The sequence below is a fragment of the Peromyscus maniculatus genome, chromosome X (genome assembly GCF_049852395.1).
Source record: "Peromyscus maniculatus bairdii isolate BWxNUB_F1_BW_parent chromosome X, HU_Pman_BW_mat_3.1, whole genome shotgun sequence".
Lineage (NCBI taxonomy): Eukaryota > Metazoa > Chordata > Mammalia > Rodentia > Cricetidae > Peromyscus > Peromyscus maniculatus.
This window is the reverse complement of record NC_134875.1, coordinates 126,261,275-126,279,118: the sequence shown is the minus strand read 5'-3', so window position 1 is coordinate 126,279,118 and position 17,844 is coordinate 126,261,275. Positions and strand designations below refer to the sequence as shown.

The window sequence follows — 17,844 nt, the reverse complement described above, 5'->3', positions numbered from 1 at the left end:
GTGGATTATTTTCAAAAGTAGATCAGAACAGAGTACTTAGCATTTCTCTCTGTGTGTAGGTGCTGCTTCCTGTCTATTTTGTAGCATGTAGAGGTCAGATAAAGAAGTTCACCAGACTATACATAGTTAAGAAAAAATATGGCCCTAGATGGGTCTTCAGTTCTCAGACTGAAAAAGAAGTTACAAAAGGAGAGCAGAGTCTAGGGATAGGCCTCTCTCTGTTTGTGGAGCCCATGTATAGTTGTTATCCTGAGATTTCACTTTTTCTTTGTCTTGGGTGTTCTTAAAGGCTCATTTTATTTATGTCTCCTGGTTTTCAATGATTTGTATCCTTTTTGTTGCTATGTATTATGCTTTTAGAGGAACATACTTGACAGTATTTTCTTCCAGAAAGGTTCTACTGTTACCTGATTTCTCTCTGGACTCCCCCTGACTCCCTAGTCCTTGGGATCTTTTTCAGAAGAATTCAGGCAAAATACTCAAGAGTATAGTATAGAAGATATAGTTTATTATTCTCAAGGGATGGGAGTGGACAGTGGCCAAAGAGACCATCGTGGAGTAGAGCATTGTCACTGGATAAGAGACTTTAATGTAAGCCAGGTGGTGGCGGCGGCGCATGCTTTTAATCCCAGCACTCAGGGAGGCAGAGGCAGTCAGATTTCTGTGAGTTTGAAGTCAGTCTGGTCTATAGCGTAAGTTCCAGGACAGCCAGGGCTGTTACATAGAAAAACCCAGTCTCGAACTACCCCCTCCTCTCCCAAATAACGAGTCCAATGTCCATAGATATTTAGGTAGGGCTTCTTATTTTGAAAGTTTTAGGAACAGATGAACTTCTTGGGATGTTTTCTTGTCCAGGTGATTAACAGGTACATTTATACTAACTCTTAAGGGAGGGAACAGAGTTATATCTTTGTGCTTTACCAGAAAGCCTCTACTAGATAGTAATTTTATAATATTTTGGCAGCTTGCAATATCACGTCTCTACCCAGGACCAGAGGTGTACTCAGATCCCTTTCTTGTGACCAGTGGTCAGAGTCCTTGTAGTTTGACTTTCTGGTTTTATAAGCTCCTAATTATGGGGGTATTACCGAATGTTGGATGTTAATTTTGTTTGAGTTGTTGTATATATGAAAAATACCTTTATTCTTCTCTGAATTAAGAAATGTGGATATCTTAATTTTATTGTTGGAGATAATTTTCCTTTAGAAATTTGAAAATGTTCCTTCACCTTATTTCTAGACATAACTTCTGTTGTAGTAGGCCTTTTCAGTCTAGTAACCTATAGCTTTCTTTCTGGGAACTTGTAACTTGAGTTTTTAAGGGTAGAAGTCCAAGCTCCTATAATTCCCAACAGTCTAGGCTAGGTCTTAATGCACCAGTCACCAAATGAGTAATGGTAGAAAATGGAGAGGAGACCTATTCATTGTAGCCACAGTGTGAAAAGCAGATAAAGGAGTTTAGTGGCCCCATGGGTCTGTCATCTGGGTGCTGACATGAGGCTTAGGTTTAACTAGAGGGCAAGAGGTAGCATAATTAAGTAGTCTGGGTTAAAAGTGGTCCTGTCCTTCTTTGTCTCAGCTCTGGTGGTTGGATAAATTGTTAGGGACCAATCTGATATCAACAAGATGATTAGTTTCAGGTTGTAGCTTTACCTTCAAGGATAATTGCTTTTATTGGAGAAGGGGGCTATCTATCCTGGAAGGTTTAAAGTTTAAGGTGACTGGAGGGTTTGGAAAACAACATATCTTTGCCTTTAGCCTTGACAGGAATGAGATAGGTTAGGTTAGGCAGATTTAAGCAGGAATTTGAGAAAATGTAAGGGACATAGATACAAAATGAAAGCAGAGTTATTTTAAGTCTTCTCATCCTAATATTAGCTTGTGGGCCCAAGTGAGGATTCGATGCTTTTTATAAAGAGCAGGCTTTTTTAGTGCCTGTTTCAAAATTATTGTTTGAATTTTATCTGTTGCTTCTGTTCTTTCTCTTTGGACCACTATTGTTGATATTAGCCATCCAGTAAACGATTGATCTTCCTTCCTTCCTTCCTTCCTTCGTTTATTTTTTGTTCATTTTTTTTAAAGATTTATTTATTATGTATACAGAAGAGGGCGCCAGATCTCATTACATATGGTTGTGAGCCACCATGTGGTTGCTGGGAATTGAACTCAGGACCTCTGGAAGAACAGTCGGTGCTCTTAACCTCTGAGCCATCTCTCCAGCCCATTTTTGATGGGTTCTCTTGAGCTTCCTAATCTTATTCTTCTATTGCATTATTCTATAATAATTTTGTTTTTGAAATTTTATTTCTTGGCATCCTGCTTTTTTTCTTTTAGAATTCTCTTCTTCTTATGAAAGCAGCATTTCTTCCTTTTAAAGAGTTTTTTCATCTCATTTTAAGAATTGCAAAGTTTCAGAACTAGAACCTCTGAGCATGTAGAAATAGCTTATTGAATCTGACCTGCGTGGCCTTCTGCTTTTGTTGGAGAATTTGTGCATCTCTGATCACATTGCTAATGAAATACCAAGGATTGTTCCTGCCTTGGTAGTAATCTCATGGAGTGATTTGGATATGAGTCTCCTTCCAAGCATCTGGGGTGACTGTAGGTTTATAACAAAGCCTTTCTGGAGTTTAGAACAGGATGTGAAAAGATGACAGTAAATGCTAAAGAATATTATTTCTTTGCCTTGAGGAGGAGGGGGAGGCATGGAGAAGGTGGGGTTGGGAGATGGGTTACAGATTGCAAATTTTTAGACAGATATTCCTGGAGTGACTAATATGCCTACCAGTAGAGTTAAGTGGTGAATCAAAGTAAAGGAGATAGACAAAATGAAGGCAAAGATGCCAGGCTTTTATCCTGCTTTAGTTGTCTTGTGGATTCAAGTGAGAAATCAGTGCTTATCAGCAGAAGCAGCTTTTAAAATACACACTATAATAATGTTTCTTAAAACTTTCATTGACTTTAAAGTGAAACATAATTGTGACTCATAATTATTCTCCTTCTTTTAGCGTTATCTGCATACCAGAGGTACTACAGTTTACAGTCTGACTACTGGAAGGTTGGTACACATTTTCATGCTTATTTCCTATTGTTTTTGTTGGTAGATTATTGGTTGTTATGAAAACCATTAGAGTTTTTTTCTGTTTTTTATTTTACTTTATTATTTATTTATTTTTTTTTCTTTTTTTTTTTTTATTTATTTATTATGTATACAGTGTTCTGTCTGCATGTATGCCTGCAGGCCAGAAGATGGCGCCAGATTTTATTGCAGATGGTTGTGAGCCATCATGTGGTTGCTGGGAATTGAACTCAGGACCTCTGGAAGGACAGTCAGTGCTCCCAACCTCCGAGCCATCTCTCCAGCCCCCTATTTTACTTTATTATTATTACTTGAAAATGTTACTTCTGCAGGAAAGAGATTAGAAAAGGGAAATCAGTATCATTTTTGTTTGTTGTCTTTTAACTACTTTGTATTTTATTAAAAAAGGATTAGATTGCTGATATTTTATTGACCCAAGATGGTTGCACATGGAATAAGTGAAAAATTAAACACGGCCAACTAACAGCTTTCACCTCTCAAATGCTTGGATTAATCCTTTCTGTGGTACTGAGGACTGAACCCAGGACCTTGTACTTGCTAGGCAAGTATTCTACAACTGGGCTACATTTTCACCTCTTTGTTCATATATTTGTTGTTTTTTTTGTAATCTCTTCTTTTGAGTAGCATGTTTAGATAGATAATTTACCCACTTCTTAATTGGATTGAATGAAATTTTGCTAAGAATTTTGGCGTCCCTATATATTCTGGATATTAAATCATTGGTCAAATGAATAGCAGGCAATTTTTTTTTCTCATTTTTTAGGTTGTTTTGTCATCCTCCTCCCCCTACCCGTGATAGGGTTTCTCTGTGTAGCCCAGGTTGTCCTGTAACTTGCTCTATAGACCAGTTTGGCCTCAAACTCACAGAGTTCCTACTGCCTCTGCCTCCCCAGTACTGGATGAGATTAAAGGCAAGTGCCACCACAGCCTTGTTTTGTTAGTCTTACTGATTGATTCCTTTGCTATGCACAATCTTTTATGTCTTTTCCGAACTTTATTTTCCTGTGCATTTTCTCCAGAATCATTGCCTATCCTAATGCCATTGTCTGTACTAGTGTTTCTCTTGAGTTTATTTTTCTAGTAGCTTCATAGTTTCAGGTCTGAAATTTATGTCTTTATTTAATTTTGAGTTGATTTTTGCACAGGATTAGAGATTTTAATTTTAATCCTTTGCATAGAGATTCCTAGTTTTACCAGAATCTTGTATTAATGAGATTGCCTTTTCTCTTGGTAATGTTTTTGGTTTTTTTGTGAACCACAATCAGTTGCTTCTTAATTTGCATAGGTTTATTCCTGGGATCTCTTACCTTTGTCTGTGTACATTGCTAATTCCTTCCATAGCTCTGTAGCATAATTTGAAATCAGCTGTACCTCACCTTTGTTATTAACTAACTTTCCAATATCATTTTGTGTTTTTTTTGGGGGGGGGCGGGGGAGAAGGCTCTTTTATGCTTCCATATGAGTTCGCATTTTCTGCTTCTGTTTCATTGTTATTTTGAAGTGATGTCTACAGTCTGTAAATTGCTTTGGGTTGTATGGACATTTGATATTATTGTTGTAGTCCATGAAGATGAAACATCTTTCCACTTTCTGGTGTCATTTTCTTTCATCAACGCTTTTGTAATTTTCATTGTGAATGTTTTTTATTTAGTTAAATTTCCTCCAGGTATTTTATTTTTTGTAGCTTATTGTCAATATTGGATTGCTTTCATTATACTCCCCTAGACCCTTGGTTTGTGTGTGTGGTGTGTATCAGGGGCCAGAGTAGGATGTTGGATGCCTTCCTTATTGCTCTCCAACTTACTCTTTTGTGGTGAGATCTCATTGAACCTGGAGTTTACCATTTCAGCTAAGTTGGCTAGTAAGTGAGCTCCTGGGATCCACTTGTTTCTGAACGTTAGTGCTTGAGTTAACAAGCATATGTGGACATGCTCAGCTTTTTACTTGGATACTAGGGATTTGAACTCAGGTACTCATGCTTGCACAGCAAATACTTTTACCCACTTGGCCATCTTCCTAGCCCCTCATTATTTCTTTCTTAACTAACAGTTTTTGTTATTTCTGTGTTAAAACACTGATTCTTTATATGTTGATATTTTTTGCATTCTATTGTGTTGGTGTCAACCTCTTAGTAACAGCCTTAGAGTACCAAAACTGCACCAGTGTCACATTAAAGAAAAGGAAGTAAAGCACTTCCCCTTGAAGTAATTTTATCAAGAGCAAACTGAGGTATGAATTCTCTACTTCTCTCTTCTGTGTCTTCCATTGCCTCTTATCTATTTGTTGTATGAGTCTGAATCTTCCTGCCTGAATGATGCTGTCTTGTAAGAGTGAGTGAGTGAGTGAGTGAGTGAGTGAGTGAGAGAGAGAGAGAGAGAGAGAGAGAGAGAGAGAGAGAGAGAGAGAGAGAGAGAGAGAGCGACCCTAACTGAGGAGGCCCACAGAGGTTTCCTAGTGAGATCTGAGCTTACTTTACCCAGCAGGGCTACATAAGGGGATGGCTTGACCATATGTGTGGTTACCAGGTGTTTGGAAGGGTCTGCACTTGGCTGTGCAGTGTGCTTTGATCTAGCAAGGAGAAAGTCTTTTGCCCCACCCCTTGGCATTGTTACAAAAAACCCTTTTGAAGAGACAGAAAGGGCCCATTGAACATTGACCCAGGTCCTCCTGAAGCTATCCTGTGTTTCTGTCTGTCTCATATCTGCTATCTTTCTATTTACAAATTCCATATGCCTCTCTCCTCCTCATAGGAACCCTGTAAAAGGTGGGAGCTGGCCTCTACACCTAACAAAGGGGGTTTGTTTTGTATTAACTGAACAGCATAGAAAGCATCACATGGGTAAGACATGAGGGATACTTTACAGAACTCTTTAACAGGCTTTTACAAAGAACAAGATGTTACTAATTACAGTAGATCCAGTTAACAAATGAAAAATGCTATCAAACAATATCTATATGCTGCTTCCAATATTTTTGGTGGATATTTGTTTTATAAGGTTGCTTTTTTACCTATTTGTTGCCTTTAACAAATGACTACCATAGCATGCATACATACATGGGTTCATTCCTCTCTGGGTTAGGGGCATGAAATAGTATATACCTTAAAATTGCAGCTATGTGTATTAGCTTAGGTTGTTAAATAAGAAATCCATGGTAAGTAAGGTTAGTAGTTAAATTGTTCTTTTAAAGGTTAAACAAATAGGTAGAATACTCAGTAGGATAGCAATCTTAAATCTTAAGTGATCTCAAGGTGTATTATTAACTGGCTGCGAGGTCCAGCAAAAGTTCTAGTCTCTTAGAACGTAGGACATATTTTTATAATAGTACATTGCCACATTCTACAATCTTACTGTAGCTAGAGTTTTCCTGCCTTGCCCACAGTCAGGACAAATCTTTGTCACTCGCCAGTCCCACAGCCGCTCAGACCCAACCAAGTAAACACAGAGACTTATATTGCTTACAAACTGTATGGCCGTGGCAGGCTTCTTGCTAACTGTTCTTACAGCTTAAATTAATCCATTTCCATAAATCTATACCTTGCCACATGGCTTGTGGCTTGCCAGTGTCTTCACATGCTTCTCGTCATGGTGGCGACTGGCAGACTCCTTCTGCCTTCCTGTTCTTTCTTTTCTCCTCTCTGTTATGTTAGTCCTGCCTATACTTCCTGCCTAGCCACTGGCCAATTAGTGTTTTATTTATTGACTAATCAGAGCAACAGATTTGACATACAGACCATCCCACAGCATCTTACTGAATTTAGTCACCAGTTCTAATAATATTTAAGTCTTTAGGTTATTCTGTATATAGAGACATATCTATAAACAGGTGGAATTTAACGTCTTTCCTTCCTGCTAGTCTTGTTTTGTTTTTTCACCTTCCTGCTAGTCTTGTTTTGTTTTTTCACCTGACCTGACTAACACTTCCATTATTATATGATATAAGAGTGGTCATATTTATTTGGTTCTAGATTTTTGAGGAAATGCTTTTATTCCATACCTATTCAGTATAATACTTTACAATTTTACAGTTTATGATAATAGCCTCTTTGCTCTTTTAAATTGTTAACCAGTTTTTCCAGGATTTTTTTTGTTGTTGTTATTGAAAAAGACTATCCTTGCCGGGCGTGGTGGCGCACGCCTTTAATCCCAGCACTTGGGAGGCAGAGGCAGGCGGATCTCTGTGAGTTCGAGGCCAGCCTGGGCTACCAAGTGAGCTCCAGGAAAGGCGCAAAGCTACACAGAGAAACCCTGTCTCAAAAAAAAAAAAAAAAAAAAAAGAAAAAGACTATCCTTAAAAAAATTAGCTAATATTTTCTTTCTCCAAACAATCGACCAATGGTCTGGTGATGTGATCAGTTGGAGGGGTGCTTGCCCAGCATGCACAAAGCTCTGTTTCCATTCCCAGAATAACATAATGTTATGTGTTGGTTCAAGCCTATCACTCCAGAATTTTGGAGGTGAAGGACAGAAGATAAGAAGTTCAAGGTCGTCCTTGACCACTTAGGGAATTTGAGGTCAACCTAGACTTCATGAGATCCTATTTAAAACAAACAAAAATGACAACCTACAAAGCCCTAATCCTCAAAGGACCAGTCAATATATGAATGAATGTTGAACATTACTAGTTATTAGAGAAATGTAAATAAAACTCTTTTGGGATTATGTCTTACACCAGTCAGAGTAGAAGTCATCAGAAGGAAGTAACAAATGCTGTTGCAGATGAGACAGAAGGGAGACCCTTGTACACTTCTGGTAATATAAAGTAGTCGTAGCATTATGGAAATAAGTATGGAGGTTCTTAAGAAAACTAAAAGTAGACCTACCATTGGATCCAGGTATATTATTTCTATTTACTCAAAAGACTTGAAGTCTACATATTACAGAGAATACTTAGATGTCATTGTTCACTGCAACACTGTTCACAGTAGTTATGGAACCAACCTGGGTATCTAACAAGAAATGAATGGATATAGAAAACGTATCTCTACACTGAAGTTTTTTTCAGTCATAAGAAAAAGGAAATTATGCTGTTTGCATGAAAATGGATGCAACTGGAGATAATAGTATTAAGCACATTAAATCAGTCTCTGAAAGACAAATATCTCATTTACTCTCATTTGTGTGTCATAGATGTTAAAGTTTGTCAGTTTTTCATATTAGCATTTTATTGTGCCTACATTAGTGTACATGAACTGTTTTGGGGGAGAATTTATCCTCAATAATTTCATTAGCTTTTCCATAAAAGATTTTCAATACACTTCCAAAGACAACAGTGAATTAAAAATTAAAAATATTTTAAAAATCTGTGTTCTCCCCTTCTGTCTTTTTTTTTAAGATTATTTTCATTTTATGTGTATGCTATATGCATTCTTGGTGCTGGAGCAGGCTATTTATTAGCCACTTTATTTTATGTGTATGCTATATGCATTCCTGGTCCTGGAGCAGGCCAGTTGTTAGCCACTGTATAAAAGAGTCCTAAGCACAAGATTGCTCAGTGAGTAAGGTCACTTGCCACCAAGCCTGAGCTGCATTCAGTCCCCAGAACCTACATGGTGGAAGGAGAGAACTGAACTTCACACATGTACTGCGGCATGTATCAATCCCCAATGCAAAATGTTCTTCACAGAAATAAATATAATAAAATTTCTTTAAAATTATTAAACCATTTTAGTGCTAAGTCTAAGTATAATCACAGCTTAATTTGAAGTGTTTTTTCTTTCATGCTATAGATGAATTTTTTTTCCCCCCCCAAGACAGGGTTTCTCTGTGTAGCTTTGCGCCTTTCCTGGAACTCACTCTGTAGCCCAGGCTGGCCTCAAACTCACAGAGATCCGCCTGGCTCTGCCTCTTGAGTGCTGGGATTAAAAGCATGCACCACCACTGCCTGGCTTAGATGAATCTTAAATTTGATGAAATCTTAGATTCAGTGATACTTATGTGTTATAAATTTATTTGTGTGAAAACATTGATTCTTGTTCTTTTATTATATTTCTATTTTTTCTAGTATAAACTTGTTGATTATTTTCATTCTTTTACCTTTATTATGGTTTTGAAAGTTTGTTAGTGTTATTTTGGTATGGCTTACCTGATTCTCTATCTCTTATATTTCTTTGAATTGAAAGTTAAAACTTCTTTGAAGCCTTTTTCAAGCTCCTAAATCTCTTGGCTTCTTGTTTTTTGTCTTCTGCAACTTTACTGTTTGTATCGGATTTCATTTTATTTATTCAGTTTTCTGCACCTGGGTATTAAATCTTCAGAACTAGAAGGTTTTGTTTTGTGTGTATATGTTTTTAAACCTATCATATCTTTAAATATCACCTAGTTCCAATTTTACCTTTTTTCTATACAGCAGGCTTTAGATTTATAATAAATTTCCCTATTCTTAAGTTCAGTTTCATATTTCCATGTCTTTGTGCTGCATTGTGAATAATTTTTACTGCATTCTATTTTAGACTCATTAATCCTTAAGTTACAGTTGATACGGAAATTTTTCTTTCTGTTTTCTACCAGATATGTAAAAGTTGTGCCTCTTTATACCACTCTACCCCTGCTCTCAAAATATTTTCAAACAATAATTTTACTAAAACATCTTCCAGGAATTCAGGTTTAATTGGGAAACCTCTGTTAACTCAGTGGTCCTAAAATGATGTGCTATTGAAACCAAAGCAATGAACTGGTGCTGTTACTGTTGTCTCTTAAGAAACAATCTGAAGTACCACAGAGTATATGATTTTCTCAGTTCCATGTGAGATTCTTGTGGTTTCATATGTTTATAGGATATACAGCAGGCTGAGGTAACCACTAGGAAGTTTATACCTAGGGCCTCTGGAATGCCTTCAAATCTTTATTGTTCTTCTTACCCCTTAAATGATCTCTAGTAAAGTTAATAGTAGATTTCTTTTTCCTGCTTTGTATCACTTTGTGAAATTAGTGACAGCATGATTTTATTTTATTTATTTTTTAAGTTGTATAACCAAATCTTTTAAGATAAAACTTCTGCCTCTGATAGTTCCTAACAGGCAACTTATCCTGATAACACAATTAAGGAGACAAGTTTGAGATTTATTCTCTATTGTAAAAAGTTGGAGATTTATTCACGGTAGCCACATTGGCAAGAGGAATAGATAAAGAGGCACAGTAACCCCAAATAATCATCTGGGTAATGACACGAACTCTGAAGTTTAAAATAAGGAAGAATAAGCTAAGAAATGTGCACAATTAAGCAGTCTTTGTCAAGATGTGGATCCAGCCATTATGGACCCTTGCTCTGGTCCTACAAGATGCTTAGAAGTCCTTAGTGCTTGGGATGACAAGGTGGTTTGCAGGGGGTGATTATTTCTACAGGATGCAGCTTTTTCTTTTTTCTTTTTCTTTTTCTTTTTTCTTTTCTCTTTTCTTTTTTTTTTATTTTCAAGACAGGGTTTCTCTGTGTAGCTTTGCGCCTTTCCTGGAACTCGCTTTGGAGACCAGGCTGGCCTCGAACTCACAGAGATCCGCCTGCCTCTGCCTCCCGAGTGCTGGGATTAAAGGCGTGTGCCACTACCGCCCGGTGCAGCTTTTTCTTAATCAGTACTTGCTTTCATTTGTGGGTGGTCTGTCCTTCATGATTTTGTTTTTCCTGAAATCCAAGGTAACTGCAGGTATAGGATAGCAACATCTCTGTCACTTAGCCTGGAAGGAGAATAGGTTATTTAGGCAGAGTTAGGTAGGAGTCTGAGCCAACAAGTAAGAAGCAGATTCAGAATAAAGCTACACAATGCCAGGCTTTCATCCTGTTTTCACTTGTGGACCCAAGTAAAGAGTCACTGCTTTTTTGCATACGCAACTTTTCATACCTGTTTCATAGTTTGATATGAATTTGTTTTTCTGTTGCATCTCAGCATAAAATGTAATTGTTTTCAAAGATGATTATGGCATGTAGAATGCTTGGTGTTGATTGACAGCCAAACTTATTTCACCCTAAAATTGGGGCTGGTGCAACAGCTCAGTGATACAGTGCTTGGATGGTATTTATGAGGCCACAAGTTCAACCCCCAGTACTGCCAAAGAAAACAAAAAAAGACAATACACCAATAATAAAACCTTGTTGTATCAAATTGCCTTATTTTAGAGTTTGTCTAATAAACGTTTTAGAGTCTTGAATTAGTTACATCAGCATTCTCTTCTCTTATCTCACTTTCTCACCCTTTGGGAAAAGGTTTTTCTTTCACTAGTGCTATTACAGTATGCGCCTAGGATAAAGGTTTAATATTTTTCTCTCAATCTGCAAATCACAGTAAAATGCAAGTATTCTGATTTTAAAATTACTGGTACTCTACTGTGGTCTGTAAAGCTTGTATTGTCTTAAAATTTTTATATATTCAAGACTACCATGCCTATTTATGATCAGTTTTGTTTTTAATGCAAGTTAGTGCTTGTTATTAGATAGCAATTCTTTTTCCTTTTTCAGTGTGGGTCTAAGAGTTGGGGCCTTGCCCATTACCATTAGTTGACAGTAGACAGATTCAGGAGAAAAGCAGAAATATTATCAACAAAGAGGTGATGGTAGTAGGGCCTTAATAGAAAAATGTAGAAAGTTTTGTTGCACTTTATTTGTTTTTTAAGATCAGATTTAGTTTCCTAGCAAACACCTACCCCCACCTCTGTACATGTATAACCTGCTTTTGTGTGATGTTTCCCAGGAAGTCTATTTCTATTCATCTCAGATAGGGAGGGCAACCACAGACTAAAGAAACACTGCCACCCAAGTCCACCGAAGTTTAATTGGGAGTACTTACAGGAGCCTGAGTGTGATGGATTACTTCAGGAACATGGGCAACGTAGGGCAGCTGCACTACCAGAGAATAGTCTTTCCCCAGCAACCACTACTGTTTACGTTTTTTGTGGGGCTTCTTGACCCTTATGAAACTCATACTCTTTCCACAAAAGAATATTAATGAGCACAGTCTTGTGAAGGTGTTGTGCAGGTGATCACATATCTGCCCTGATTCCAGGACCCCAGTGACTACACCATGCTCAGAGGACAGAGTTCTATAACACCTTTGTTATCAAAATCATCCCCTAATAGTGGTAAATTTGTTGCTATCAGTAAACTTAACATTTGACAAATCATTATCATGAAAAATCCATAGTGTGTATATATCAGGGTTCACTCTGCATTGTACCTTCCATTGCCTTGGGAAAATGTGTAACTACTTGACTCTCCCATTACGGTAACACACCAAGTATTTCCACTGCCCTAAAAAATATTTTTGTCCTTCAGCCTATTGATTGACACCCCCCCATAGTAAACATAGTTATTATTGTCTGGCTATTTTTTTTTATTATTATTATGTTTTTTTTTTTTTTTTAGTTTTTATGCTGATGGACATGTAAATCCCTGATAACCAGCTTATTTGTGCAAAATGTCTTGCCTTTTTCAAGCTTAGAAATTCCTTAGAAGTGGAGTACTAGGGTATACTTGTGGGTAGAGGAGGAGGTGAGAGGAGAAGAACTGGATATATATCCAGGAGTAGTATAGCTAGGTTACTATGGTAGTTCTATATTTAGGTTTTTGAGAGACTTCCTGCTGATTTCCTAGTGGCTGTAGGAGTTATACGTTCACCAGCAGTGAATAAAGGTCCCTCTTTACCTACATCCTCACCAGCATTTGTTGTCATTTGTTTTCTTGATGATACACATTCTTCCTGGAGTGAAATGGAATCTCAAAGCTGTTTTAATTTGCATTTTCCTGATGGCTGAAGGTTTTGAACACATTTTCAAGTATTTAGTGATCATTTGAGAATTATGTCTTCAGTTCACTAGCCCATTATTGACTGACTGATTTGTCTTTTTTGGGATTTTTAGTTTTTCATATATTTTAATGCTCTGATGTGTAGCAGTCCGAGACACCTCTTCCTGTGCACCCCCCTCCCTCTTTACTCTAGTGATTGATTCCTTTGTTGTGCAGAGGCCTTTTAATTTATGTAATCCCATTTGTCAGCTGGGGGAGATTATTTTCTGTGCTATTGAGCCTTTCAGAAAGTCCTTGCCAATACCTGTACCTCAGGGGATTTATTGCTTTTTGTCTGGAAATTAAGTTTAAGCCTTTTATTTTTCAGATGTCAGTACCTTTATTCAGGTCATCCTTTTGCATCAGATTACTATTTCTCAGTAGAAATGTCAGTAGTACTTTTTTTGAGATAATATATGGGAATACATGTATTTCAAGGTTTATAGCAAATTTACTCAGAGATCACTGTAGAGATGTGAGCTAAGTGTCCTTGGCTGAGATGTTCTTTTCTGCTTCCTTTGTAGGTATTCTAGATATATATAGTACACAAGTACTGTACTATTGGTTTCCTACTACTGATTAAGTTTCATTAACTCTTAATGTTCACACCTTGGCATCTTCTAGGGTCTTAGGACCTTCAGAGGTGAAAGGTTGGGGAGGGTCAGAAAATTCTTCTAGCATATACTATGTTTGTCAAGTTCCTTCAGCTTAAATGTTCAGTATGCTAAGATGTTGTATTTGGGGTGGTATATTTTGAATTTTGTTGTTGCTGTCAGCTATGACTTGGGTAATCACCAAATGTTTGAATGGTTTTGCTCACTCTTACTGAAAAATGAAACTTAGCTCTTAGTTAATAGTCAGAGCTAATTATGTCTTATACTAATACTGGGTCACACATGGGGACTAAACACAATTTTAAATGGAGGTTGATTAGGTTTAGTGAATCTTTTGGGTGTCTGCTATATTGGAGCATACTGTGCTATATTACCACAGGGAATACATGTATTTAATTAGCACTCTTTGTTTGTTTTGTTTTTTCTTGAGATAAGATCTTACTGTGTATTACTGGGGCTGTCATGGAACATGCTGTGTAGAACAGGCTGGACTTGACCTTGATAGTGATCCTCTTGGCCTCTGCCTTCCAAGTGCTGACATTATCATCATGTATCATTATGCCTAGCTCACATTCCTGTCTATGTCATTTTTGTTTAATATTCATTTAATACACAAATAACACAAACACAGAAAAATAGTTAAAGGTGAGCTCTGGAGGCTGACCGAGTCAGTCCCTGTATCTGCTGCTTAGTATTTATCTATCTTCTGGAGCATTTGCTTTCCTCTGAGCCTTAGTTCTTTTTATTTTATAAGTGAAACTGTGCCTCATGAGGTTGTTAGTCTTATAAAATAGAAAATATTACCACTCTGCACAAAACTAAGTTCTTGTTAAGCAATGGTATCATGATACGTTGTGCTAAAAACAAATTTAGAGGTTAGAGATATTACCTCTAATTTGATGTGGTCAAGCAGCAAAGCTTTACAGAGAAAATAGTATTTAAATGGATCTTTATAGTATATATTTAAGTGGAATTATTGTGTGGCAGGGATGGCAAGAAGTTTCCTAAAGAGAGAGAAAAAGATGAAGTATAAACAAAGTAAAGATATTGGGAGAATGTAAGATATGTTCTGAAAGTAGAAATTTACTTCAGTAAACTACGCACATGCACACTCACCATGCGCTGTTACTTGTTGGGATTCAATCAGTATTTCCTTCTTCCAAGAAAGTAGTTCTCTTTCAAGTCTTGACTTAATAGATAATGCATTTTGTGACTCTTAACTGCTCCTGTGTTTGGAGTATCTATATCTTTCCTCCCGTGTCATATATTACATTTTTTTTTTTTTTTTTTGAGAATTGGGGAAATAACATTTTATATTAGTTAGTTTTATACAGCCTCTTCAGTATTGTTCAGATTCTTTGAGAGGATGGAATAAGAAGTGAATGGTTTTGATTAAAAACCAGTTCTAACGAAATTAAAGGAAATTAAATATCAATTTCCAAAATGGATGTTGAGACCTTCTTAACTCTTCAATTTTGTGTATCCCTTAGTCACATATAATGTTCTCATTTAGAAAATTGGGGGTAATGAGGATATAATGAAAGTAAATTACCACATTATTAGATTTTACATTGTAGTTAAATGTTTTTCAATGTTTTTAGAAGGCACATAGACTTCAAAGGCAATGTACAATATAGCCCTAGTAAAATTTTTATTAAAAATATCATATGCAAAAAATCATCTACCTGTTTACATTTGGGGCTTTAAACTTAAAACACCCATTCTTTTTCTTGTTATTGTTTTATAACTATTGTGAGCTGTGTGCCCTGGTTCCCTTACACTTAGAGCAAGATGACTCTGAGGAATGTTCCACACTATTTGCCAGAGATCTCCAGCAGGATTGAGTCCCAGTTACCAACAACCATAATCAGTTCCACAATTCATCCTAATTGGCCTCCTTTCTTTCCTTCATGACCTCTTCACTTCCTTACAGGTGTTCAGCTAGGTTAACTCACCAAATAAACTACTAACTAGCACTGAAAACTTTAGGTAATGGTATACTTCTTGGAAAATATAACAAAACATAATTTAAAAAGAAGCAATTTAATAATAGTTTTAATTTTTTGAGATTTATTTTTATTTTATGTGTTGGTGTTTTGCCTGCATGTGTATCTGTGTACTATGTATGTGCCTGATGCTCATGGAGGCCATAAAAGGAAATTGTATATTCTAGAACTGTAGTTATAGATGGTTGTGAGCTGCCATGTGGTGCTGGGAATTAATTGAACTCAGGTCCTCTGGAAAAACAGGTGTTCTTAATAGCTAAGCGATCTCTCCAGCCCATAGTTTAAATTTTTTAATGCTTAAGGAAGCAGAGAAATTTATAACAGTTTAATAGAAATTTTGAGAAAAGAACAGTTTGAAAGCTTGACTTTTAGAAAAGATTTACTAAAACAGATTTGCATAATTTTTGATATAGTATATATGTATGCTCAAACATTTGCCAATTTTATAAAATGAGTATGGTCAAGTGTTTGGCTACATGTTATCCGCATGGGGAACTGAGGGAGGAGTATTGCTTCTAATTGAAGGCTAGCCTGGGCTGTGTAGTGAGTACCAGATCAGCCAGGCTCATAACAAGTCCCTATCTCTACAGAACTAAAAGAAACCAAAACAACAGCAACAAAAACCTAAAAATAATTAGCTATTTGCATGTGAGAGGGAGATAAGATGGGTAAGAATAAGTGTAGTCCCTGTTTTTAAACTACCAAAAGAATCAGTGGTTAAACCCATAAATGTAATTCACTAGGTGTTGCTTTGGTGTATAATACTTTTATTAATGGTAAAATTTGTTGTAGATTTATATTATGAATTTCTGTTGAATTTTAGCCTTTCTCCCCTGGTGATGGTGAACATAAAATTAAAGAGTTCCAAGATTTGGGGACTGTGAGATAGGAGGCATTGAAAGCATACGTACATACACGTGCAAATAAGAAAAAAATAGGATTGTACCATTGAAGCATTTTCTTTCTTCTGAAGAATAGATGTTTATTTTAAGTTTGCTGATTGAATTCTGCTAGGTCCCCCCCCCCCCAACAGATTTGGTTAAATGGAAACCAGAATATTTCTCCAAGTTGATTGGCTTCTGTGCCATCTGCTTACCCATAATTGTCATTTTGGTGTTTAAAAAATACATTGTAAATATATTGTTACACAAGATAAGAATTTCAAGAACTTAAAACATTGTGAATACCATATTTTACATCAACAGTATAATAATATACATTACATATAAATGCTGTCCTTAACAGTCTCTTTTTCCTTCCTTTATAGAATGCTGCATTTTTATATGGTCTTGGTTTGGTCTACTTCCATTACAATGCATTTCAGTGGTAAGTTGACATTCCATACAGATAATTAACTCCAGTTGTTTCCAATAAATAGCTTGTTTTAGTTTCTTTGGCTTTTATTTATTTATATTTTTTGATTTGAGTGTGTGTGTGTGTGTGTGTGTGTGTGTGTGTGTGTGTTAAATATAAAATAGTTACTGCCAGTAAATCTTTTCTTCTGTTTTCAATAATCTTCTGAGATGATTAGATTGTTCCTTCAGAAGTATTGACTCACCTTAAACTTTTTGTGTTTCTATAGACTATGTATGATGTAAGATCCTAGTCAAAGAGGGTTAGATAAAGGAAGATTTTAAATTTCTCCATTACTCCTTGTTGACTGGCGAACCCTAGGTTATTTGAAATGGAGAATGAATATGATTAAATTCAGATTCCAAGATCTATGTGAGAAATATCCATGATGACTAGTATTTTTATTTTCATTTTACTTACTTACTTATTTATTTATTTATTTATTTATATTTTTTATTTTTTGTTTTTTTTTTGAGACAGGGTTTCTCTATGTAGCTTTGCGTCTTTCCTGGATCTCACTTTGGAGACCAGGCTGGCCTGGAACTCACAGCTTGCCTCCCGAGTGCTGGGGTTAAAGACATGCGCCACCACCGCCCAGCTTCATTTTATTTTTTAACTTTTTCTGAGTTGTATAGAAAGTTGGCCTTACTATCCTGCCCCACGCTGGTTAGCATGCTCCAACTTTTAGTAACTGAGTACCAGATTAAAGGCTGTTCTCTCTTATAAAATGAGTTACGATAGTAGCACCTGAGTTTTAATAGACTGTCAAATATGGGACCCTGCTACTGGGGCCTTCTTTCTATTACTGTTTTTTTCTTTTTTTTCTTTTTTTTGTTGTTGTTTACCAGACAAGACAGTAGTTTGCTCTAGTAGAAAGAATATAGAATTTGAGTAGGGAGATTCATACTCTTAAAAATATAATCAAACTATCATATAATCATTAAATTATCATATAATCTTTTAGACAATTTTGAAGGTCACACAAGAATTGCATGTTTCCT

General features: G+C 36.4%; 1 protein-coding gene across 11 annotated transcripts in view; it reads left to right on the top strand.

Annotated features, from left to right (window-relative positions):
* Positions 1-17,844, top strand: part of Kdm6a (lysine demethylase 6A) — a 158,136-nt gene that overhangs the window by 57,753 nt on the left and 82,539 nt on the right. For all 11 annotated transcript variants that reach the window (XM_076562900.1, XM_006997080.4, XM_006997077.4 and 8 more), the window contains exons 4-5: positions 3,008-3,057; positions 16,758-16,816. In XM_076562900.1, the coding sequence (XP_076419015.1) occupies positions 3,008-3,057; positions 16,758-16,816 (109 nt within the window). The remainder of the gene's footprint in view (positions 1-3,007; positions 3,058-16,757; positions 16,817-17,844) is intronic.